Here is a 22726-nt window from a genome sequence, read left to right on the forward strand (position 1 = left end):
TTAGGTGTGACGGAAGAAGAAAGGCAGTACCTCCACCCACCTGCTATGAAGCTAGCTCGCAGTCTTTCAGTGCCAGGACCAGAAGACATCCCACCGCCCCCCAACACGTCTGCTCCAGAGCCGCCTTTATCCGCAGGTCCTTATACTGGTAGAGGGCCTGCTATGCCAATCCCCCCTGTATCTCAAGCTCACTACCAGTTCCACTCACAGCCAGCGCATCCTACGCAGGCTGCCTGGGAGAGGGGAGGACCTGGTGGGATGAACCAGCAGGTCATGGTTCCCACCCTCCGCAGGCAGTCCGATGGACTCTGCATAAGAGAGCCAGAGGCGCCTCGGAGAGGTGGCGGCAAGATGGGAGGGCTGAGGAGAGGATACAGCAGTGCCACACCACCAACAAGTGCAAAGCCAAAGCCTCAACAGGTGCAGCATCCTGTGCAACTCACCAGCCGGGAGCAAGGTGGAGGAGCCGGAAGGGGAGTAGCGAGGCGTGGAGGTCGTGGAGCTCTGATCAAGCAGTCAAAGGTGGAAGACGGGCTGAGACAACATAGGGGCAAAGGAGGTGCTACCAAAGAGAAGAGTTCTATCCCCATCCCTACCATCATCGTCAAAGCGCCGTCCACCAGCAGTAGTGGCCGAAGCAGCCAGGGTAGCAGCATAGAAGCAGATCCGTCTCAGGATGTGGAGGACCAAACCTCTGGGAACGCAGCTCCAGACAACTCCAGCACAAGCCTACCTTCACCACTGACCCCCACACCGCCTCAGCCGACTACACCCAACTCCTTGCCTTCGAGTGTCGCACCCGCCGTCTCTTCTCAGCAAAACCTGGAAAAATTGGACTATACCTCAACATTTGGCACAGCATTTAGTGGAGGAGGAACACGCAGGGACAGGGAGCGATTAAGAGACATGAGAAGAAAGAGCGCTTCCTTCTACCAGTCATCAGAGGAAGACATCCAAGGAGAGGCAGGTGGTGGAGAAGGAGGAGGGACACTTGAGACCCAAGTTCAGCCTCTGCAAGGCTCAAAAATGGAGGTACCCACCCCTCGACTTCGGCCTTCCAAGTCTATAGATGAAGGCATGTTTTCTGGAGACAACTTCATGAACTATTCCAGCAGCATGCCCCCAGCCTTTGGCCTTCCAGAGTACTCCTCACCTGTCCTTGGCCAGGATGGGCAGCCCAAGTCAGCCCCCTCAGTGTATGGCAGCCAGCCTGCTACAACTTTTATCCATCCACTAACAGGGAAAGTGCTTGACCCCTCGTCCCCACTTGGCCTGGCACTGGCTGCGAGAGAACGAGCTCTGAAAGACGACCGCAGGACGCGTCGAGATGACAGGCACTTTGGCCGGCAGATGTCCACAGTTGGATCCTTCCCTACACCAATTCAGACCCCAACACCTTCGCTGTTTGCAACCCCGACGCAATCGGCATATACTTCTCCGGTGTCCCTTCACCTCGGATCCCCCTCCGCCACCGCCTCCCCTGCGTCTTTGAGCCGGCCGCAGTCACCAAGGATTTTACGTTTAGGAGGTGGAGGAGGAGGAGGTGGGGAGAGGATGGAGAGAGAAAGAGATGGAGGGCCTAAAGAGGGTCTTAGAGTTCGTTTCTCTGAGGACAGAAACAGCCAGTTTTCAGGCCAGTACTACCCACAGAGCAGCAGAGAGAGAGAGAAGGAGATGTACGAAAGCAAACATGCTCAGGCTGTTCAGCCTCCTCCCCCGCCAGCTCAACCTGCCCCCCGTAGACCCTCCTACTTGCAGATGGAAAACGTTCCCAACACAAGCTATATTCCACAGTACACTGTCCCCACAGCTCCATCACAGACTAACGACGCAATGGGAGAAGCAAGAGCCGGGGCGGGCGGCCTGGGACTGATGGTTCTCCCTCCTCCTGCTCCCTCAATAGACGTAGATGAGGAGTTTGTTTTTGCAGATCCTTTGCCCCCTCCGCTACAATTTGCTAACGGAAAGAATGAGAGAGCAATGGAGTTCTCTCAGCATCATCAACGCCAGAGTCAACACCCTGCTCCTGCTGCCCCACCTCCACCACCCCCTCCTCCGTCTCCTAAGCCCTCAAATGCTCCCCAACAGTCTTCACAAGGTGGCGACTCTGCTGCCTCAAGCCTCACCTCCTATGACAGCGAAGTGGCCAACCTCACGCAGTCTGCACTTTCTCCATCGTATCCGTCCCCGCAAATATTTGCACCGTCGTCCAACACCGCTACCACCTCAGTGGCTGCTGCATCACTACACAGACCCCAGCCCATGTCACATGCCCATCCTTATTATGGCAGCACCAATGACCCGTTGGTTGGGGTTCAGACGCCAGCCCAGGACAGAGGCACAGCTGCCCTTACCACCACCATGACCTACGCAACAACAACAATGACAGCAACTGCTGCTGCCACAACCACAACAGCCTCTCCTGCCTCCTCCGACTACAGCATGGCTGGGCCCAAAGTAGGCCTTAGCACAGGGAGTAAAGGAACCGATCCCACTCATTCCAGTACTATGATTCCCAAGATTGGAGACTGGCAGGACACAGTGGTAGATTCTGGCATTGAGGAGCTGGACAGTCATAGCAGTAGTGACCATCATCTAGAAATGCTGGGACTTGGTGGCTTGAGAGGAGAAAAAATCGGACTTGGAGGTGATGGACGAGGAGGGGAGGGAGAGAAAGTCAACGAACATCAGGATCCCTGCACAATCTACCGGGGAGGGCAACCGTTTGATGTGCACACCTCCAAAATGGCAAACCCCGTCTTTCCAAAGATGACGCATTACAAGGAAATGGAAGGGAGAGGCCCGCCTATAGCGTTACGCAGGCAGAACAGCACCAACCCGGCTCCTTTGCAGTTGCAGAGACAAAGCCACCCTGAAGATGCCGGTTTGGAGAGAACTCTTGTTGACGACAGAAAGCACAAGCAGAGTCGGGCCAGAATGGAAGATGGCTTTAGCTCCGCGCTGGCGGCCTGTCTGGAGAGGCCCATGGAGCCTCGGTCAGTGGTCTGGGGTGACATCGCTGAACACGAACAAGAAGGAGTCCAGCATGGCGGTATGGTGTTGGAGGGTCGCAGGCTTCACTCGCCTTTTTCTGGTGTGAAAGCCAGCATCATCAACGAGTTAAGTTCCAAACTGCAACAGATGAGTAGCATGAAGAGTATGGATGACTGGAGTCACGTTCCTAAGTCCCCCTCCATGCATAGGTTCGTTTGTTTTGATCAATTTCTCTGTAAAGTTCCTCTAACAAGCATGGCAACTTCCTAGTAGCATTTTAAAGGGAACTGCAACTATTTAAACATGTCTGCCTTAACCTAAAACTTGCTTGTGATGCATAAAAAAATAATTATTTCTAAATTTTCTATTGGTTATATTTTCACCTAGGCTGGTCACCATTTTTTTTCACCTGTGCAATGCATGCTGGGCCTTTGACATGGTAGGAGGACGTGAGACTAAACATAAAACACAAAAACCAGACGTGGTGAAAGCTAACATTATACCCACAAAACGTCTGGATTGAGACGAACTGCCTCAAGATTCTTAGATATTTATTAAAACAAGCTAATGTGATCGGCTTGTGATTTACTGTTTACTATATTAGGTAGAGCTAATGCCATATGTTTGCTAGAGCTAATACCATAAGCAGAAGCTAAGACCATTAGTAACCCAAGTTGCGCTCCAGCATGTTTGGTCAGTGGTTTTATCGCTGTATGCTGTGTACAATGACTGCTGGAAAAGTGTTTGGTTGTTGACTTACCATCCACAAACCACTTGCTGCATTCCGGTTGGTTGTGCAGATGGCTCTACTTCTGCTTTTGAAAGATGTATGGTTACATAATTGTGCTTCTGTTTGCAGCCACTTTCACATGTAAGTGTAAACATTGAGTTTGGGGGGGGGCGTGGCCAACAGCAGCTCATTTGAATTTAAAGTGATACAGGCCCTAAAACAGCTCATTCTGAACTGAGCAGACTAAAATCTCATGTGAACATGTTTTGTGTAGCCCATTCAGATCCCAACCTGTTCAAGGAGGCATAATGGGTCACCTTCAATGGAAGTGAACAAAGTCATTCAGTCCATGTTAGCCAAACTTCCAAATATCGAGCAACAACAGTCGAAGCAAGAAGACTGTTTAGGACATATTACTGCTGGCAAAGACTTCGTTGAGCTCGACACTGCTCTCGTCGCAGTTTGGAATGGTTGTTTAAAGAACACGCCTCCTTCACGATGCAGATGGTGCATTTCACACGTCACGGCCAAACGTTAGCAATCAGGTAGAATCAGATTCAATTGTTGAAAATTTGAACAGATTCAAAGCCTCCAGAGAGCAAACGTTTCTCAATAGCCAAGAGTCCAGACCCTGTGGATGAAGCAAAGCCAAGAACAAGGAACTTGTTTTTACCAGGCTAGATAACCAACAAATCCCTCTGCTGTGAGTAAAGGCAGCCTGGATCAGACAGTGTTTCAGTTTCACTTGAAGCTAGGTAGTAAGAACCAGCCTTCTCACCATCAGATTGCATTAGATGTTTTTCTGTGCTGATCTTAATGATGGCACCATTGTAAGGTTTTATGTTGTGTCTTTCAGGTATTCAGCAGATTTTACCGATGCCTTCCACAGCCCACCGACCGGTCGCTCCACCTCGCCGCTACCGACCTCCTCCCCGCAGCATCGACAGATCCTGACTCCCAACCTCTCGGCCTCCCCTTCTGTCTCTCCGTCTCCTCAAGTCCCCGTTCAGCGCAACTGGACCCGCTCCCCTTCTCCTCAGATGCCGACCTCCCCGGTACATTCCCATCCTCCCCATTCCCCAACCTACTGCCCATACCCAACATCACCTAAGCACAGATCTAAGTTGCGCAGGCAGACTTTTGATTTTCAGTGTAGTCCCTCTAAAGAGATGCGGTCATCGGTTTCCAGGCGCCGGGCCCCCAGCCCTCTCATCTACAACACCGAACAGCAGAACCCAACACCACCCAGACCGTCCTCTCTCCCCATCCTTCCCTCCACACCTATCTACAGTAACCCCTTTGACTTTCCTGGCCCTCTCACACCTCCATCTCCTGGTCACTCTCTCGGAGATCCCTACCACGCCTCGACTCCCCCGCTGTTCTCTCCTTCCGGTGTGCCGAGTCCGAACCCTCTACTAGTCTCACGCTCTCTCTCCCCGACTCATTTCTTCTCGGGAGCCTCCTCCCCATTGCATCTACCACCCAGCCCTTCTTGTCTCAACTACCCCAACCTCAGCCCCGCTCCCCCTGCCAGACCCTTTGCCATCAAACCTCTACCCTACTGGACCAAGTACGACGTTGCCGACTGGTTGACTTACTTAAATTTGGGTGAACACAGGGAGCGTTTTATAGACAACGAGATAGACGGATCTCATCTCCCGTCACTTACTAAGGACGACTTCTTGGACCTGGGAGTGACCCGAGTGGGGCATCGAATGAACATCGAGCGGGCCCTCAAGAAACTCACTGACAGGTGAGGGAGGACGAAAACGGGCTCAGGGCGATGTAGAGGCGACTCAAACGGTCCAAAAGGAAACACTGGATGGTGAAAGAGCGTCAGAGTGTCTCGTTAGCTTCATTTGAAGGTGCAGTACGTAACGTTTATAAAGAATTTGTTTTTACAGGTTTGTTAAAACTGTCACCATGTCATGACAGATCAATATGAGACAAATAATCTACAGTTTCAACTAATATGTAAAAAAATATTTTTCTAAAAGTTACATACTGCAGCTTTAAGTTGATCCAACCATACTTACCTTCCAACCTTCTTAATCCTTAAAGTCTGAGTAGTTTTCCAATCATTTCTCCATCTAACTGCATTTTATCAACCCCATTTAGTTTGTAGTTAAAGTCCACCCGTTCTTATTCTTTGATTTGGCCTCCTTTTCTCCCCAGGCGTCTCTCCTCTCCTTTGCATGTCCCCACGTCTCCTCGAGACACAGACTGAGAAAGTGAAGGGATGATTCAGAGCTGACAGAAAAGGGAGAGAAACTTATTGACAAAGCTGATCAATAACAGAAGATGTGCAAGAGAAGATCAGTGGACATCAACAGGCCTAAAGGGGCAGAAACCCGGGCTTTGCTTTACTGTGGATCAATTTGTGGAGTATAAAAAAAGTCAGAATGTCTTAAGTTGGTGGTGAAAATATGTTTCTAAACTTTTGATGGACAGGCTTTTAATTAACGCACTATTTTTTGGTGTAAAAGAATAAACACATTTGCAGTGTTTTTTTTCTTTCGGGCTCAGTGACAGATGGATTCTCACACCATCTGCTGCTCAGAGCTGCAACTCACAAAACTTAAGTTGGAGTTTAGAGACGAGCAGAAAAATCATCCAAGGAAAATGTTATTTACTGTGACTGAATCGGAGACGCTATTAAAAGCAGAGACGTGAACAGGTTTCTGACGTCTGCTTTGTGCTTTTCAGCAGATCCCTCGATGAGTTTTATTTGTAAATGATAGACAAAAATAGACAAAAATAGTATTTTATATGAAATAATAAATATATATATATTACACACACATATATTTGCAGATTTCCCCCAGAGGTTGCTCCCAATAAGCTTTGTATGTTTGTACTTTGCGAGCGCTAAATATATATTACATGTTTAACAGGATTAGTAAAAGAGCCCATCTGTTTTGTACTCAGTGCTGATAGCAATCATTCATATAAAACTGGTCAGGGTGTTTTTAAATGTTCAAATTACACTGTAAAAAATGAGGAAGAGATTTTAAAGCTTCATCAGGTTTCAGACAGTTTTGGAGAAAACTGAATTTTGTGTTTTGGGGTGAAACTAAAGTTGTGTCCTTCCTCTTTGGTGCCATGAGGTCGGCCATTTTGTTTTTTTCCACGTAGGTGAGGTGATGAAAAAGGGCTTTTTCCTGCTTCTCTATTTGCCTGAACTTCTCGACCTTATGCCTCTGTGAGTCTGATAATGTGTGTGTGTCTGTCGGTCTCAGATGCTTCCCCTGACTTATACCTTCTCTTCCTAAAGCCTTTTCCATAAAAGCAAATGCTTCTTCTGCTCCTAAAATATTGAATTAATTAGTTTTTAATTCTGAACTGTCAATCCCACAGTTTAACTATTCCACAAAGCAAAAACATAATAATTTTCACATATTTTTCATATATTTTTGCTGTAATAAACGGAAAACTACAGTTTGTGTTGCATATTAAACATCCGATCTCGGTTTTATTCTATATGGTGGCCGACAGGCGCAAATGTGCATCAAACACATGAATAATGCAAACTCCAAAACACATGTAACTGCAAAAGCCTGCAAATAATAACACAAAAGCAAAAGAAAAATTCTGCAACCACAGGAAATGGAAACAACAAACGTTTCTGGACGATAAATTGTTCCAGATGTTATTGCGATAAACGGTAATGTTGTTTTGACAATATTCCAGTAATGTGATGGTAATGGCTTAATAATGCTAGAACACATTCTCAAGATCAATAAACGTTAAATTGTAATGATCATTTAACAATTTAAATGTCCAAAACTGAAAAAACAGAAACGACAAATAAAATCAATTATGAAGTCTTTGTAGACTAAATTATCCTTCAAAATAAAGTCTTGTTGAAACCAAAACATTAGACTGAAGATTTTTACCATCCAGTTTTGGGTAGAAAGAGAAAAACAAGAAATCATGCAAATAGAAATTATTAAACTAACAGCAAATATGAAACAATTAAAGCTCACTCCACAAAACTGAAGTCCTCCACTCCACTAGGGGGAGTCTGGAGTTGTTAGTATTACCCACATCCTCCATAAACATGCTGGTGTTCAACAATATAAAAGATTGTGTGTTTAAGAAGACACAACATAGACATCCCGTCTTTCCTAGGGTTCTGGTCTCATGATTTGGTGATCGACTCCCCCTGGTGGTCTGGAGGACTTCCATTTGGAGAGCAAAATACCAGCGTTTTATACCTGCTGCTGTTTTTCTACTTCATGTGGTTGCAGTGTTTTTCATTTGTATGTTTTGTCGGTCGTAAGTTCTTGCTTCTATTTTCTGCGATTGCAGAGTTTTTCAAATTAAAAAAATACTTAACTGGCCCCAAATTTTATGATTCTAAATCCATGTCCAGAGGTTCCACAGTGGTGCCCAGAACAGAACCAGCCTTCATCAGGTTGTTGTCCACACAGAAGTTCAGTCGGTCACACACTCATTCATGGCGTTGATGTTTCTTCATGTGGCTGGAAAAGAGCGATCCCATCTGTTACTTCGTCGTCTTCCTGGCATCTTCCTAACGTAGTTCCTGAACAAGGGGTTTGTATTCAGAGCAGAGAAAAACAAGATTGTGATCTTGGTATATATATCAATGTGTTGCATGTGTTTTTTTCTTGGTTTTGCATTATTCATGTGTTGGCGGCGCTTCTTGCCATTTGCTGCGCATTGCGCCTGTCGGCCACGGTGATTTTAAGATGCCAGTGCAGCCATTTAACTGTGGGGCAAACATCACTTATAGCTTTGTATGTAATGACGATAATGTCGGCAAAGATGATAAAAATATAGTACAATGAAGATTATAATATTAGGTATGTAAACATTTTTAAGAATCTCTGTCTTCCAGATAGTGTGGACAAATTCTTTGACGTTTTCTGTTGAATTTCTGGGTTTTCTGTAAATGTTTTCTGCACTGCAGCGACTCCAGTGAAGCTTATTAAGGCCCAAAGCAGAACATGGACTGAGCCGCAGTGTAGAAAGCATTATGTACACCTTATGTACACCAGAGTATTTTTAGGCCTAGTGAAATGCATCATGACCACATACAGTATGAGCATAAGTATGCAGAGATAAAAGGTATATGAATATATATATATAAATTTTGTTTTGAATAAAATACAGTATATAATATGATAGAGATACAACTAAGGTGTTGAAATAAAAGCTGAAATAAAGCCCGGCTCTGTCGTCATTGCTCCCATAACGAACCGGTTGGAGGTGTTTGGATTGAATGGAGTCATTTGGCAGCAGCAGAGGTGGAGGACAGCGCCGCTCTCAGCTGCAGGCTTGTTTTCCCTTCGGTTTGCTGAGTTAATGGTGTAAATGTTTGGAGCTCGTGGGCAGGAAGACGAGGAAATGGCTTGTTGGAGAGCGTGCAGCCGGCTCAAACTGGCCTGTGAGGCATTAAGTAGATGAATGTCTGTTTGCAACTGACTCACAAATGAAGCTATTTTTCTGTGTGATGGTGAAGCTGAAACATGTTTGTTTGTTTCTTTCTTGTCTATGTGAAGAAACCTTTCCAGGAAACAAATAATCTCTCCCATGACTTCATCCAAGGTACTTAGTCTGGGTGACATGATGTGCTCTGACTCATCATTGAGGTAATTTTTTGTTTGTCTTTAAAAGAAAAAGTATGATTCATCATGATGATTTGTTTTTTCTTACAGAAGTTTTTGCACTCCTTAAATTCTTCCCATTGTGCCACAACTAAAGTCTTTTTATCAGGATTGCGTGTGACAGATCAAAGCGGTGCATCTTTGTGAAGTTTGAGGAAACTGATCAGTGCTAATGCGCTAATAGCAGAGCTAATTTTTCTGTTTAGCATTTTGCTAGCTTTAGAAACGCTTAGCACATTTAGCTTGCCCTATGTCAATTTTCCCAGCTAATTTACGTTGCTATTTTCTGACCTTTGAGTTGAAAAGTTTGACATCTGTGATTAATATTTGATTTTCAACATTTAAGAATCCTTCAAGAAGTTAGACGTTTATATTCACGCTCTTATTTTGAAGTGGATAAACACCTTTACGCAGCAGTTCCGGTCCTCACGTCTTTTCCGTTCTTTCACTAAACTTTATTGAGAAATGGCAATAATACAGCATTTACATAAACCAGCAACCAGTGGTGTTAATTTAAAAATGCGTGCAAAAATATCACATATATGAATTGTTAGACCCTGTTTGGGTGTCAACTCAGTTTAATTTAGCATCTTAGCATTTGCTTCTGCTAAATATCACGTTGGTGTAGCGCTTTAGCATTAGCAGAACTAAATGCAGCTAACGTTTTAGCTAACCTAAACTGGTTTAGCTGATCCACTGTTACAGTTTCTCTTTCTGAAGGTATTTTCCTTCTTGCTGGCTAATCTCATGGTCAGGATCTGACAGGATGTCCTTCCCTCGTCCCACCTTGTGTTCAAGGCTTTTGTTCTTTCCAGTGTTTCTTCCTGAGGTATTTGTGGACCTGCCTTTGACTAATAACTTCCAGTGCATGTTTAGTGAGGACTGTCAGATATTTCTCTTCTTGCAGAAACTTTTCCTCTGCTGATGACAAACAGTGACTCCAGAGCATTACAAGCACTCAGAGCTGAGGAGAAATGTTCCTCTGGCTGAAAATATTTGATTCTTAATCAAGTTGGCTTGAAATTGTTTAATAAACTCAAATTGAATAGAATTGGATTTTAACAAGTTTGATCTCATTTGACCTGAAGGTTTAACTACCAACTGTCCAGATATAGAATTCATACTTTTAAGTATAAATTTAATATTTAGGAATAAAGTAAATAAAAATGGCCCTTGTAACGCTAGCCACTTTAATCCAACTCCACTCCGTTTGGTAATGTCTGAATGTGTAATAAAATCAAAAAAACGACCTCTGATTCGGTTTGAATGTGAACGCCAAGCGGACTGGAGACCGCTCCAAAAGCAGGAAATGGACTACAGCGCAGGGCATTCTGGGTAAATACAACCAAAGCTAACGTGCTAGCCTAGCGCTAGCAGCAGAAATGGCTCCTGGTCTTCAGCCAAAGACTAAAGAGAAAAATCTGACGCCTCCATCTTATTTCCATCTGGTGAAGAAGGAAGTTGCTCTCAGTGTCTTCAGAGGTTTTTGTGTCGTTTCCTTCAGTGGTTCTTGGTGCAGCGCCCCCACAGGCCAGGAGGGGAACAGGTTGGTTTGACTCAGAACCACAGCAGCAGGAGATGGAGCAGATGATGGAGTTCTGGTTCCAGTAGAACCGGGTTGACCGGACCATCAGGTGTTAAAAACCTCAACTGTCTAAATGTTTTGACGTTTGCGTCTGAAAGATGACATGTGGATGTAGCGTTAGCAACACACCGCACTCTTTAGGTCGCACTGGAGTCGATCTACATGGGAACCCCTCACACACGTGTGCTAATAAGATCATATGACCGTGAGCCTCCCTGACATGATCATGTCAAAATAAAAGCCTGACATCTCATTAGCACCATATTGAGAGGGACAGAGGGAGGAGCGGGGGGGGGGGGGGGGGTCCGTCTTCCAGCTGTTGTTTCTGATGAAACGGAGCAAGAAGAGCCGGACAACCTGACGGCGAGCCGGAGCAGCAGATCACAGAAGAGGACATGAGGAAAAACCCGACGGGTTGATGTTTGGAGCTGCAGCTGACGGACGGCAGCAGGTGAGAACGACCGAGTATTAGAAACAGGAAAAAAGGAAAAGGGGAGTTAATTTACCCCAAAAAACAAAGACATTTTGAGAGCAAGCTCCAAAATTTTCTAGAGGAAAAACTTGAAAATTTTAGAATTTCAAAAGTTGAATTGTTTTACTTTTAAAAAAAATTTTCTACAAAATTTCTGAGTTTTTTTTTCTAGCAAATGTTTTACTTTTTTCAAACTCAAAATATACATTTTTAGAACATTTCTGAGAAAAGAAATGCTCTCTTTCTCTCTACAATGCGGCGTTGTGTGGAAGCGGTTCTTCCCTTTCACCGTCTCTCGCCCGGCTCCGGGTCGGCAGCGGGGTGTGTGTGACTTTAAGCGGCGAGGGAAAAGTGGGTCAGGGCGAGCGGAGCGGTGGCGAGGAGGGGGAGGCAGACATGGAGCAGCTCTTGAACTACAGAAACAAGTGGTCACTGGAGTAATCAGTGGTGATTCAGGGAGACGTGGAAGTGATGGCTGCTTCCAGGCATGACTGCTCAGCTGTCACTGCTTTTCCAGACTCGACTTGTGAGTGATTTTCTCTAGAACTGAGCGGAGAGGTGATGTTGTTTCAACTTGGAGGAAAACTGATGAATGATTGTTGATGGAAACATGATGAGGGCGACTTTCTGTCGTTCGGCGCCACATCAGAGCCACTGTTGATGGAGAAAAGGAGGAAATCTCAGCCAGAAAACTCAGAAATGTTGAGATTAGTCTCAAATTTTCTAGAAAAAAAACTTTCTAGAGTTTCAAAGTTGAACATTTTTGACATTTGTAACTCAGAACATTTTCATGTTTATTCTAAAACAATTCTGAGTTTAGTCTGAAAATTTCTGATTTTTTTTCTTGAAGATGTCCAACTTTTAGAGCTCAGGAATTTCCAGGTTTTTTCTAAAAAAAAAAAGATCTGATATTAATCTAGAGATTTCAGGTTTTTGGCAGACATCTTCTCCCTTATTTTCGTATCTCTGCTGGTTTCCACGTCTCTCAGTGATGCGTCAACAGACAGAAATAGGCCTGAACCTGAACGTCCCCTGCGTGTTTCGGCCTGATCTCCGTTCCCACTCTTCCACTTTCAGGTTTGTCTTGAGAGGCGGATCGGTGGCGGCTGCAGACGGCCGGGCCGGGCCGGGCCGGGCCGGGCCTTGTGTTAGTCAGAGTGAACAGAACCGTGACCTTTCCCTGCCGTTTATTTTGGGAAGGCTGCAGGAAGAAATGCTGGAGCAGCTGTTCTATTCCTGCAGGCCGATCCCGACCCGCTGGATTCCAGCGCCGCCGCCCCCCTCAGCCTGGCGGGGGGGGGGGGGGGGGGGGGGGGGGGGGGGGGGGGGGGGTCTGTTGTACAGTAAATATGGCTGCCGGATCAAAGCGGTCATGAAAAATCCGGTTTGGACTGACTCACCGGCTGGACCTGCACACAGCTGCAGTTTTATTCTTCACTGCTGTTCAATTTTTCAGTTCATTTTTATTGTTTGAGTTTTATGATCTGGCCAACAAGAAAACAAACATTAGGAGGAAAAAGTTGCTTCTGCAGGTTTCAACTCAAATGTAAGACTTTTTACCAACTACGAATGAAATTTAAGACCTGGTGGTCACTCCACTAAAAACTAATCAATAGGCTAATTATCTATCGACTGATATGAAACACTGTGATGCTGATATTGTGATCTATTTTTCAGCCAGATTTACAGAAACGTACAAACTTTATGTAGCCAACTGGCGATAAATTAGCACTTTTACCCATAATTAGGCCCGAACAATAAACCAATAACAATATATGCCTCTATAGACGCTTGATCAATATCAATAGATAATACATATAATCAAATATTCAATAATTTTACAGAACTCCAATCCAGAACCGTACAGCATTCTGGGAGATGTAGGCAGAGGAAAGACTTTAGCTGATCAATCTGTCATTGCTAGCTAAGCTGGGTTGGTGGAATCAACTAACTCTCTCACTGTCTGGTTGCCTAGCAACAACATGCTGAGTAAGTTTCCAGTTTACCCACTGAGCCTCAAAACTGCTAAAAAAGAAGATGGAGAGAAAACTGGACAAAGCAGGATCGGTCACTCCACCAGTTTGGAAGTATTTCAGATATCTAAACCCAAAAACTAATCAATAACTATGGATATCAACTGATATGAAATGCCATGATACACAGAAAAAAAGCTAGCTACTTTGCTAGCACCCTGCAGAATGAAGTCGTGGTAAAGCGAGAATAAAGCTGTGAATATTTTTAAGGCATTATGAATAAAAATTAAGACTTGTATTTCCAAGGAAATGTGAATTCAGCTGGAGATTAATTTGCACTAATCTGTGATAGATACAAAAAACTAGCTTGTTAGCAGTGAGTTATTGGTAGCCTCAAACATTTAGCGGTCTGTGTGCGACTCAAACGTTTACCTGACAGAAAAGTCTAGCGAGGAAAAAAAAGAAAATTCAACGTATTTAATGTAAAAAGTCATTTAAGACGTTTGAAGTTGTTCACTTGAGAGGAAGAGATTACAGCCACAGAATCCAGTTTGTGTTTTTCTTCTGAATAAACCAGATTACTGGATCTGTGTGTGTTTTAAGATGAGCTGTGTCCATGCTGCCATCTGTACAGCGCCACCTGTTGGCAGACAGGTGTCCAGTCTGTTTATGTTTAGCTGTTCTTTAATGTGGCCATAAAAGCTGCTCTCATATTCCCTGTTTTAGTTGTGGGAAGGAAAACCGAGCAGCTTTGACATGAAATGCTGTGTTTTTATGTCCTGCGTCTCTCGGCTCTTTGCGTTCCTCTGCTGAGGAATCCTGATGGTTTAAACACGTTGGCTGTGAAAATCTGTGCTGTTATTTCAACGGTCAGAGAAGAAGAGACTGAATGCATTAAACTGCAACTTCACCTGCAGAGAAAAAACAACCGTTTGCTCACAGTCACAACAAAACAAGGACAAATATTAAATATGAAGAGCTCTAAGTTCATATTGTGGCATTTAAAGTGAGGTGAAACGGCTTCATCACCTCCTCCTGTTGAAGATCAGTTCTCCAGAACCTTAATGACCTCATTATTCTGTTCAGGTGCAGCAGAGGCTTGTGAAGGAAAAATTTAGTAGCAAAGTTTAAATAAATTTGAATGTACACTTTATGATGTTTTTATTAAAGGTTTGCACTCAGTTGCAGCTCAACAGGATATATGCTCTTCTGACCCTCCTCAAATAAGTGAAGAACAGGATGTTCAGCAGTTAGAAATGTGAGACATGGCTAAGGTCTCACATTTGTAGAAGTTCAGTTTCTAGTATCTGTTTAGCCATCAGCAGAGAGGCTTTTTGGAGAAACGCCTAAAGTTGAGCTGTGAATGTGTATGCAACTCTGCTCCACTGGAACTGACAGATAAGTAACGTATAGATTTTTACCTGACACTTGAGCCAGGGGGTGTGACTACGTAATGTGTGATGTATCCTATGTAGATGAGGAGACGTTCAGCCCCAAGTCAGAACTCATCCGATTCTCACTGAGATGTGAGCTTTGTATGTTTTCTCCATTTGCAAATGTTAATTAAAGCTGTTTGTTCTCTTTTAAAGCTGAAGTTTGGTCTCGAATTTTGTGCAACTTAACAGGGTCATCTAAATGTTGCAGGACTGCGGCCCTCAAGGACTGGAGTTTGAGGCCCCTGAATTAAAGAGTCGATAGTCAATCATTTAGTTTTTTGTAGGAAAGAGTTGATATTCATCATAGATACAAAACATGGAAACGATTTTGCACGTTTGAATATTAAAAGAAAAACATCTTGTTTTCAAATCGAACAAATTTATTTTCACTTATAAAAACAGGATTTCTTTCAAAACACTTACTGTATTTAACCCAGTTTAATAAATTAAATAAAAGCTGATTTAGGTGAAGTAAAGTCAGATTTTCAGTAAAAGTCTCTGGATAAATTTATTCTACTGATTATAAGCACTTGGTCATAAAAATAACTTAACATTTATTATTGTAAGAAAATGATGTTGGTGATAATTTTATCCTGATTCAAAATAAAAAGTTTTGTTAACATTTTATTTTAAGGTGTGAGCATTAGACTAAAAACAACATGGACACTTTAGAAATGTTTGCTGTTTCATCCTGGAGACATTTTAAATGCAGCTTTGCATTAAAAGTGTCATTATAATATTATTATTATTATTATTATTATTATTATTATTATTATTTAGGAATGAAGCTCCATGAAAATAATCCTAAACATTTAGAAAGTCTCCTTCATGTCAGGTCAGTCTTATTCTCAGCCCTTCTAGTAAATGTTACCAAACTTTGCATCTGCAGCTGACAGACGAGGCAAATTTAGATCATTCTTAAGTTGCAGTTAGGGGGCCGCACAAAAATCCCTCCAAGGGCCACAGTTGGCCCCCGGGCCTCGTGTTGGACACCCTTGACATAAACTAAGTTTACTTTGTTCCTAGATATGGCAAGCCAACCGAAGGAACCGCTGGAGGATCCCAAGAAGCAGAGCTTCTGGATGGTGACGATTATTCAGCGATATTATTGATCAGTTTCTGATCGATTCTCAATTCCAACCCGGAAATCGAATCTCTGTTTCCACCCAGCCTGGGAACTACGCGCGCACGGTGCAGAGGACGGACCGGTCCTTCCAAGCCTGTAACGACGTCACGGCGTGTTTCCTGGAGCGAGCGAAGGTGGAGAAGCAGTACGGACAGCAGCTGAGCCAGTGGAGCAGCAAGTGGAAGGTCGTCATGGATTCCAGTGAGACAACACTGCTGCAGCAAACCTCTTCATTCTGTCATTTCAGAGATTTTAGTAGAAACGTGTCCAGAGGTCATCATTACTGTCTTCAAAACAAAAGCTGAGTAGATTAGGTTGACCTCTGATGACCTCTAGAAACATTTATTAATATTTTCAAAATGACTGCGGCACAAACAAATAGTTAATTCAGCCTCAGCAGACGTTTCCGATGTCGGAGAATATTGCCATTAGGTGAATTATTGGTAAACCGAGAAGATAGGTGAGATTTACACAGCTACCATTTTACATTCCACTAAATACAGATTTGTTGTAAAACTTTAGCATTAGCTTCAACCAAATATTGAGTTGTTGTAGCTCTTTAGCATTAGCTTCAACCAAATATTGAGTTGTTGTAGCTCTTTAGCATTAGCTTCAACCAAATATTGAGTTGTTGTAGCTCTTTAGCATTAGCTTCAACCAAATATTGAGTGGTTTAGCTCTTTAGGTCTAGCAGAATAGTTTGCTTGGTACTTCAGGTTAGCGCAGCTAGCTTTGTAGCTTGTGTTGCCGACCTCTGAGACGTGGATATGAAGTAGCTTCAGTTGGTTTTGCTGTTAAATGTGGCAGGAACTAAAGGAAATTCAGTTTTTCCTCTTTCGTTGTTCTGTTTTAATCCTTTCTTCAGACTTTCATGTGAGATTTTCCCAGAGGAAATCAGATCCATAACCGGACTCTCGTCTGACCGTGACTCACCTCCAGGGGGCGCTCCTCACTCTTTGCTGTTTTTGCTGCCCAGGGCCTGTGTACGGCTCCCTGATGAGGGCCTGGCAGTGCTTCTTCGCCTCCACCGAGCGCCTGGCGGCCCTCCACTCCTCCATTGCGCAGTCACTCGTGGCAGAGGAAGGAGAGCGGGTGAAGACCTGGCAGAAGGAGATGTTCCCCAAAAAGCTCTGCTGTGGCTTCAAGGAGAGCTACGACAACAAGACCAGTTTCTCACGAGCGCAGAAGCCCTGGACCAAGAAGCTCACCAAGGTCCAGGGCTTGAAATTGATCAGTTCCTTAACATCGTCCCAAACCTTTTCATTTAGCAAACCCACAGACAACGCTGGAAAAACACAAACTGTTACCAAGTGATATCGGTCTACTGGAGAACACATGAAAAAAAACTAAGTAACTTGTCAACAATATTTTTGACTAAAATCATCTCAGTGTTGCCAAAATGCAAAAACTGACGCCATAAATTACCTTGAACACGTCACACTGCAAAAACGCAAAATCTTACCAAGTATTTTAGTTTCTAGTGCAAATATTTTGGTAAAGTTTAAATAGACAAACTAGAACATTTTCAGCAAGAAACAGGAGCTTATTGTTATAAGTAAATTATTCCTTAATATTCATGAAAATACTGAGGTTCTAATAAGTGATAGAATATATTTTAATCAGATATTTTTCCCATATTCTAACTTATAGAAACACCTATAACTTCCTTTTATAATATTTCAAACACTAAATAAACTTCAATGCAGTGGAAACTATTAGCGCAGAAGCTAGCATTTACCGTCTTACTTATTTACACTGTTGCACTGCAAAACACAACATAGTACCAAGTCATTTTAGTCTCGATTTTAGTGTAAATATCTTAAGGTTGAAATAACACAAAACAAACTGACAAATTACTTTTTATAAATATATATATATATATAAATATAGGAGCTTGTTTTGAGTAAATCTTTTTAAAATATTGATAAAGAAAGAACTAGAAAATGTGAAATAATCTGACAGAGAAACTTGTACTTCTTGTAATTCTGATTTTAATCTCAGAATTTTGAGATTCTGACTTTATTTTCAGAATTAAAGTCATAATTCTGAGATTGAAGTCAGAATTATGAGGAAAAAAATCTGAATTTTGAGATAAAAATCCGTTTTTTCAGTGGCCATAATTTTCTTTCATTAAGTTAGAACATTCTTTAAGAGATTTTTCTGTAAATTTTCTGACTTTTAACAAATAAAAATAATTTTAGCCTTTCTGACTGACCCAAAAAATTAGAAAAGTTTGGCCTGATTTAACTTCAGATTGGAGAAAATATATATTTTATTTGTTGTATTTTAAGTTTGATCTTTAATTTTAACTTTAACTTTAAAGTAGAATAATCTGGGAAAATCTTGATGTGTAGAAAATAAACAGTTTTCCAGCTTCCTGTAGTCAGAGCCGATCTAACGGCTCCATCAATAACGTTCAGCGTTTCCCATCAGAGGCCTGAGCGGCTCTGTTTGTTTGCGCTGCGCAGCTGGAGAAGGTCCGGCTGGCGTTCCACAAGGCGTGCCAGAAGGAGCAGGCGGCGCTGGAGAAGGAGAAGCAGGCGAACGACAACCCGGCGCTGAGCGAGGAGAAGAAGCTGAAGATGGCCGAGGCCAAGCAGAGAGCCGCCGAGGAGCGAGAGAGAGTGAGACGTCAACACAACCGGTTTCCTTTCAGCGTCCCTGATTGAAAACATGAAGCGTCGCAGCTGCATGCGGTCGCATTTAATCTCCTGGGAAACTCTGAGCTTGAAGTTTCAGCCTGCAGCGTTTCCCTTCCATGGAGGTTTGTTATTGTTACTGAGCTCAGTGTTGATGGAGACCGGCAGGGGAACGCTGCGGGATTAAATCCATCGCTACGTCTCCTGCTGATCACAAAAACCTGTTTTCCTCCTGAGGTCAGAGAGCCACAGGAAAAAACTCTGCAGGAAGTGACATCACAGGGATAAATTAACACCAGAAAAAAACTTTTTAGATTTATATCAGAAACTTTCTAGAAAAAAAATTGGAATAAAATAGAAAATTTGACTTTTCAAACTCAAATTTATAACTTTTTTCATAGAAAACTTCTGAGATTAACCTCAAAATTTCAGAATTTTTTCTCACAGATTTTCAGCTTTTCTAGTAAATTTTTATGAGAAATATCAAAAGTTTGAGTTTTTTTCTCGCAAATTTCTGACTTTTCAAACTCTTTTTTAGATTAATATTTAAAATTTTCTAGAAAAACTGAAACTTTCTGATCTCAAAGTTAAAAATTTGCAACTTTTCAAACTAAAGTTTCCATGTTTTTTTCTCAAATTTCTGCGACCTCAAAATTTCTGATTTTTTGAACAATTTTTTGTCTTTTGAAACAAAGGAATTTCAAATATATATATTTTTCTTAATTCTAACCTTTACCTCAAAATTTTTGCACTTCCTTGCAAATTTTCAAGTTTTGAAACTCTGAAATTTTCAAATATTTTCTAGAATTATTTTTAATTAATCTCAAAATTTGAGCTTTTTTTCCTATCAATTTTATTTTTCAAATTTAGAAATTTCCAAGAATTTTTATTGAAACTTTTCTGAAATGAATCTCAAAATTTAAGTTTTCTAAAAATTTCTGAGATTAAGTTAAAATTTTCTTTGTTTTTTGTGGCTATAATGGCCCTGATGCGCCGTTCTAGTTTAGCGAATATTTGTTTCCCCTAAATTAATTTTCCTGGAATTAATTTTAATTGGATCTAAAACACCAACTTGGTTTCTATGGAGATTTGTTCTTGTTACTGAGTTCAGTGTTGCATTAGATGATTAAATCCATCGTTAGAAGGTCTTTAGTTATCAGGGGTTTTTCTCTGTAAAGGCCAGAGAGCGATATGAAAAAGCTCTGGAGGAAGTGACATCATACACGCCTCGCTACATGGAGGAGATGGAGGCCATTTTTGAGCAGTCGCAGGAGGAGGAGAGGAAGAGGATCAGCTTCCTGAAGCAGGTCTTCCTCTCCATCCACAGACACCTGGACATCACCAACAACGAGAGGTGAGACGTTTTCCTGCGGGAACGCTTCGTCTGCAGCACGATGAGTCTCCAGCTTGTCTTCTTCTTCTTCTTCTTCTTCTTCAGCGTGAAGGCGGTTTACAGCGAGCTTCATCAGACTCTGATGTCCATCGACGAGCAGGACGACCTGAAATGGTGGAGGAGCAACCAGGGACCCGGCATGCCGACCGACTGGCCCAAGATCCAGGTACCGGCCGATGAAAGGAGAGGAGTCCGGTCCGCCTATAAAGTCGGTCCGGTTGGTGAGGTGTGAACGCTAATCGACCTCTGACCTCTGGACCTCTGGTCCTCCAAACCTCGGTCTGGCTCAGTTGAAGTGAACTCTGGTTTGGTTTGAATGTGAACGCCAAGTGGACCAGAGACTGCTCGAAAATCAGGAAGTGGACTACAGCACAGGGCATTCTGGGTAAATCCAACCAAAGCTAACGTGCTAGCCTAGCGCTAGCAGCAGAAATGGCTCCTGGTCTTCAGCCAAAGACTAAAGAGAAATCCTCCAACACTAAAATCTGACGCCTCCATCTTGTTTCCATCTGGTGAAGAAGGAAGTTGCTCTCAGCGTCTTCAGAGGTTTTTGTGTCGTTTCCTTCAGTGGTTCTTGGTGCAGCGCCCCCACAGGCCAGGAGGGGAACAGGTTGGTTTGACTCAGAACCACAGCAGCTGGAGGTGGAGCAGATGATGGAGTTCTGGTTCCAGTAGAACCGGGTCGACCGGACTGAATGAGGAAAAAGAACATTAAAAACAAAAACCTGATAACTTTTATTGATTTAGTTTTGTATTTTTTTGGTGGGATTGTGATTTTAGCTAAAAATTGGTATGAAGACCTGTTCATGTTCAGGATTCCAGAGTTAGAGGTCAAAGGTGAACCAGATGATGAGGAAATGTTTATTTCAGTCTTTAGAGACTTGGCTTGTGAAGGAGTGTCAATAACCATTGAAGATGTATTTTCATATTTGTGAATGAATTATCTTGCAGAATGTTTTTGCATTGGGTCGTTTTTCCCTCCGTCCAGGAATGGGTCCCGCCCGTGAAAAAGCTGAAGAGGAAACGGAGGAACCAGAAAGGCAAAGAAAGTCGTCCGTAAGTCACTAAAAAACGACTTTTCACACCTTTTCTTCAGCGTGGGATTATTTTTTCATGTCTGTACTTCCGGCTGCAGCGTGATGATTGGCGGCGTGAAGGTCAGAGCGCTGTACGACTACGTGGGCGAGGAGGCCGACGAGCTGTCCTTCAGAGCAGGTGAGAAACAACCACAGGAAGTGATGTCACTCCAGCGTTGAAGTCGGCCTTTTAAGCTGAATTAGTGGACAGTGCAGACCGGATTGTCTTATGAAAGCATTTTTCTGTTTTACTGTAGCTATATTTACACACTGGGGGTCCAGAATGTGGTGCCGGGGCCATTTGTGGCCTCTGGACAGTTTTTGTCTAATTACTGCACTAACTAAAAAGTCTTTATATTCCAGATAATGATTAATCGATTACTAAATTAGTTGACGATTATTTCAATAATTGACTAATCGCAATTAATCTGATTATCCACAGAATCAGCAGATATCTGACTTATAAAATGTATTTTATTTACATTTCATTTCCTTCATTTCAGTTTTTATTTCATTCATTTAATAATAAATATGAATAGTTCATGTAACAACTAAAAGAAATCATGAATGAAAGGAGAAAAAGAAGCATGAATTTATAATCAGATCATTTCAAATCAGCAAAAACAAAACATCTTATGTGATGCTACATCGATTCAAATGTGAGTTTAATGAAGCGATACTCAAATTTATTTTTAATGCAGAGAGAAATTCAGATTGTTTTATCTCACTGTTAAGTTTATTCCATAACTCAAACGGATCGTCGCCGTTCTGAATCTCTTTTTTTTAAAATCTCACTTCCTCTTTGGTTGTATTTGTTTTCTGTTTTTGGAGATGTGCTTTGAAACGTTTTTGTTGCTGCGCGTTGCAGGTGAGACGTTCCTGAAGGTGGAGGAGGAGGACGACCAGGGCTGGTGTCGGGGGGTGCTGAGCGGCGGGAAGGAGGGATTCTACCCCGCCAATTACGTCGAAGTCGCTGAGTGATAACTCCGTTTTTACCCGCAACTCGTTTGTTTTTTTAATGCTTTTGAAAGCAACACATTATTAATATTTCTGCTGGAAGATGTTCTTATCTTCTGATCTTCTGATCCACAACCAGCTTCAGAAAGAGCAGGAGCTTCTTAAAGAGACAGAGGCCCAATTTCAAGGCGTTAGATCAGGAATTCAAATTTCTTTTAAGTCACATTTTATATATGTAACATTTTTTAACAACTGAAAGTAACACAATTGATTAATTATGCTCTAAAATGGCCGCTGTGTGCTTGGGAAACACAATATTGCCCCTTTACTTTAAATTTGGAGTGATGTTTGGTCTGGATGTGTTTCCGTATAAAACTGTTTCTGCATGTCGATGTGTTTGTAAAGAAAAATATTTATTTTCTTCCAACTTAAATGAGTTATTATATCTCTATATTGGGTCTGACAGGACGAACTGTTTACAACATTCTGCATGCAATGATGTTTACCTTCTGGGAACACAAATGACATATTTAATGAGTTAAATTTCACAATAAAAGCATCCTTTTGCTTGTTATTCTGTTGGTGCCTGGCTTTTAATGAGAATCTGTCAAATAAAAGTAAAACAAAAACATTGAGCATCTTTTTTTTTTCAGTGTTTCATGTTGGGATTAACACAGATTTAAAGGTTTTTTCTCTCTACCAGATTTTTTAAAAC

The 22726-nt window shown here is 42.6% G+C and overlaps 2 protein-coding genes across 7 annotated transcripts in view; both read left to right on the top strand.

Moving 5' to 3' along the window:
* Positions 1-8913, top strand: part of LOC116726848 (SH3 and multiple ankyrin repeat domains protein 1-like) — a 51680-nt gene extending 42767 nt beyond the window's left edge. Inside the window, exons 26-28 of one of the 4 annotated variants that reach the window (XR_004340696.1) lie at positions 5-3203; positions 4581-5589; positions 5900-8913. Coding sequence is in view for 3 of the 4 variants with exons in the window: in XM_032573728.1 (XP_032429619.1) it covers positions 5-3203; positions 4581-5477; positions 5900-5951 (4148 nt within the window). In the remaining variant the exon portion in view is untranslated. Of the gene's footprint in view, positions 1-4; positions 3204-4580 lie in introns of all 4 variants that reach the window. The other 3 variants (XM_032573730.1, XM_032573728.1, XM_032573729.1) reach the window with 3 other exon arrangements.
* Positions 8914-9318: 405 nt separating this feature from the next.
* Positions 9319-22644, top strand: LOC116726850 (protein kinase C and casein kinase substrate in neurons protein 2-like). 3 transcript variants are annotated; one of them, XM_032573734.1, is made up of 10 exons: positions 9319-9339; positions 15847-15905; positions 15991-16147; positions 16923-17158; positions 18415-18570; positions 19764-19939; positions 20024-20144; positions 20967-21034; positions 21114-21193; positions 21923-22644. In XM_032573734.1, the coding sequence occupies exons 2-10, from the start codon at positions 15849-15851 to the stop codon at positions 22033-22035; spliced, it is 1164 nt and encodes a 387-aa protein (XP_032429625.1). In that variant the 5' UTR covers positions 9319-9339; positions 15847-15848; the 3' UTR covers positions 22036-22644. The 3 variants fall into 3 exon arrangements, with proteins under 3 accessions (XP_032429625.1, XP_032429623.1, XP_032429622.1); XM_032573732.1 differs by lacking the exon at positions 9319-9339 and adding an exon at positions 11258-11390; XM_032573731.1 differs by lacking the exon at positions 9319-9339 and adding an exon at positions 11787-11937.
* The last annotated feature ends 82 nt before the right edge of the window (positions 22645-22726 follow it).

The sequence above is a fragment of the Xiphophorus hellerii genome, chromosome 10 (genome assembly GCF_003331165.1).
Source record: "Xiphophorus hellerii strain 12219 chromosome 10, Xiphophorus_hellerii-4.1, whole genome shotgun sequence".
In the NCBI taxonomy this organism is placed as follows: domain Eukaryota; kingdom Metazoa; phylum Chordata; class Actinopteri; order Cyprinodontiformes; family Poeciliidae; genus Xiphophorus; species Xiphophorus hellerii.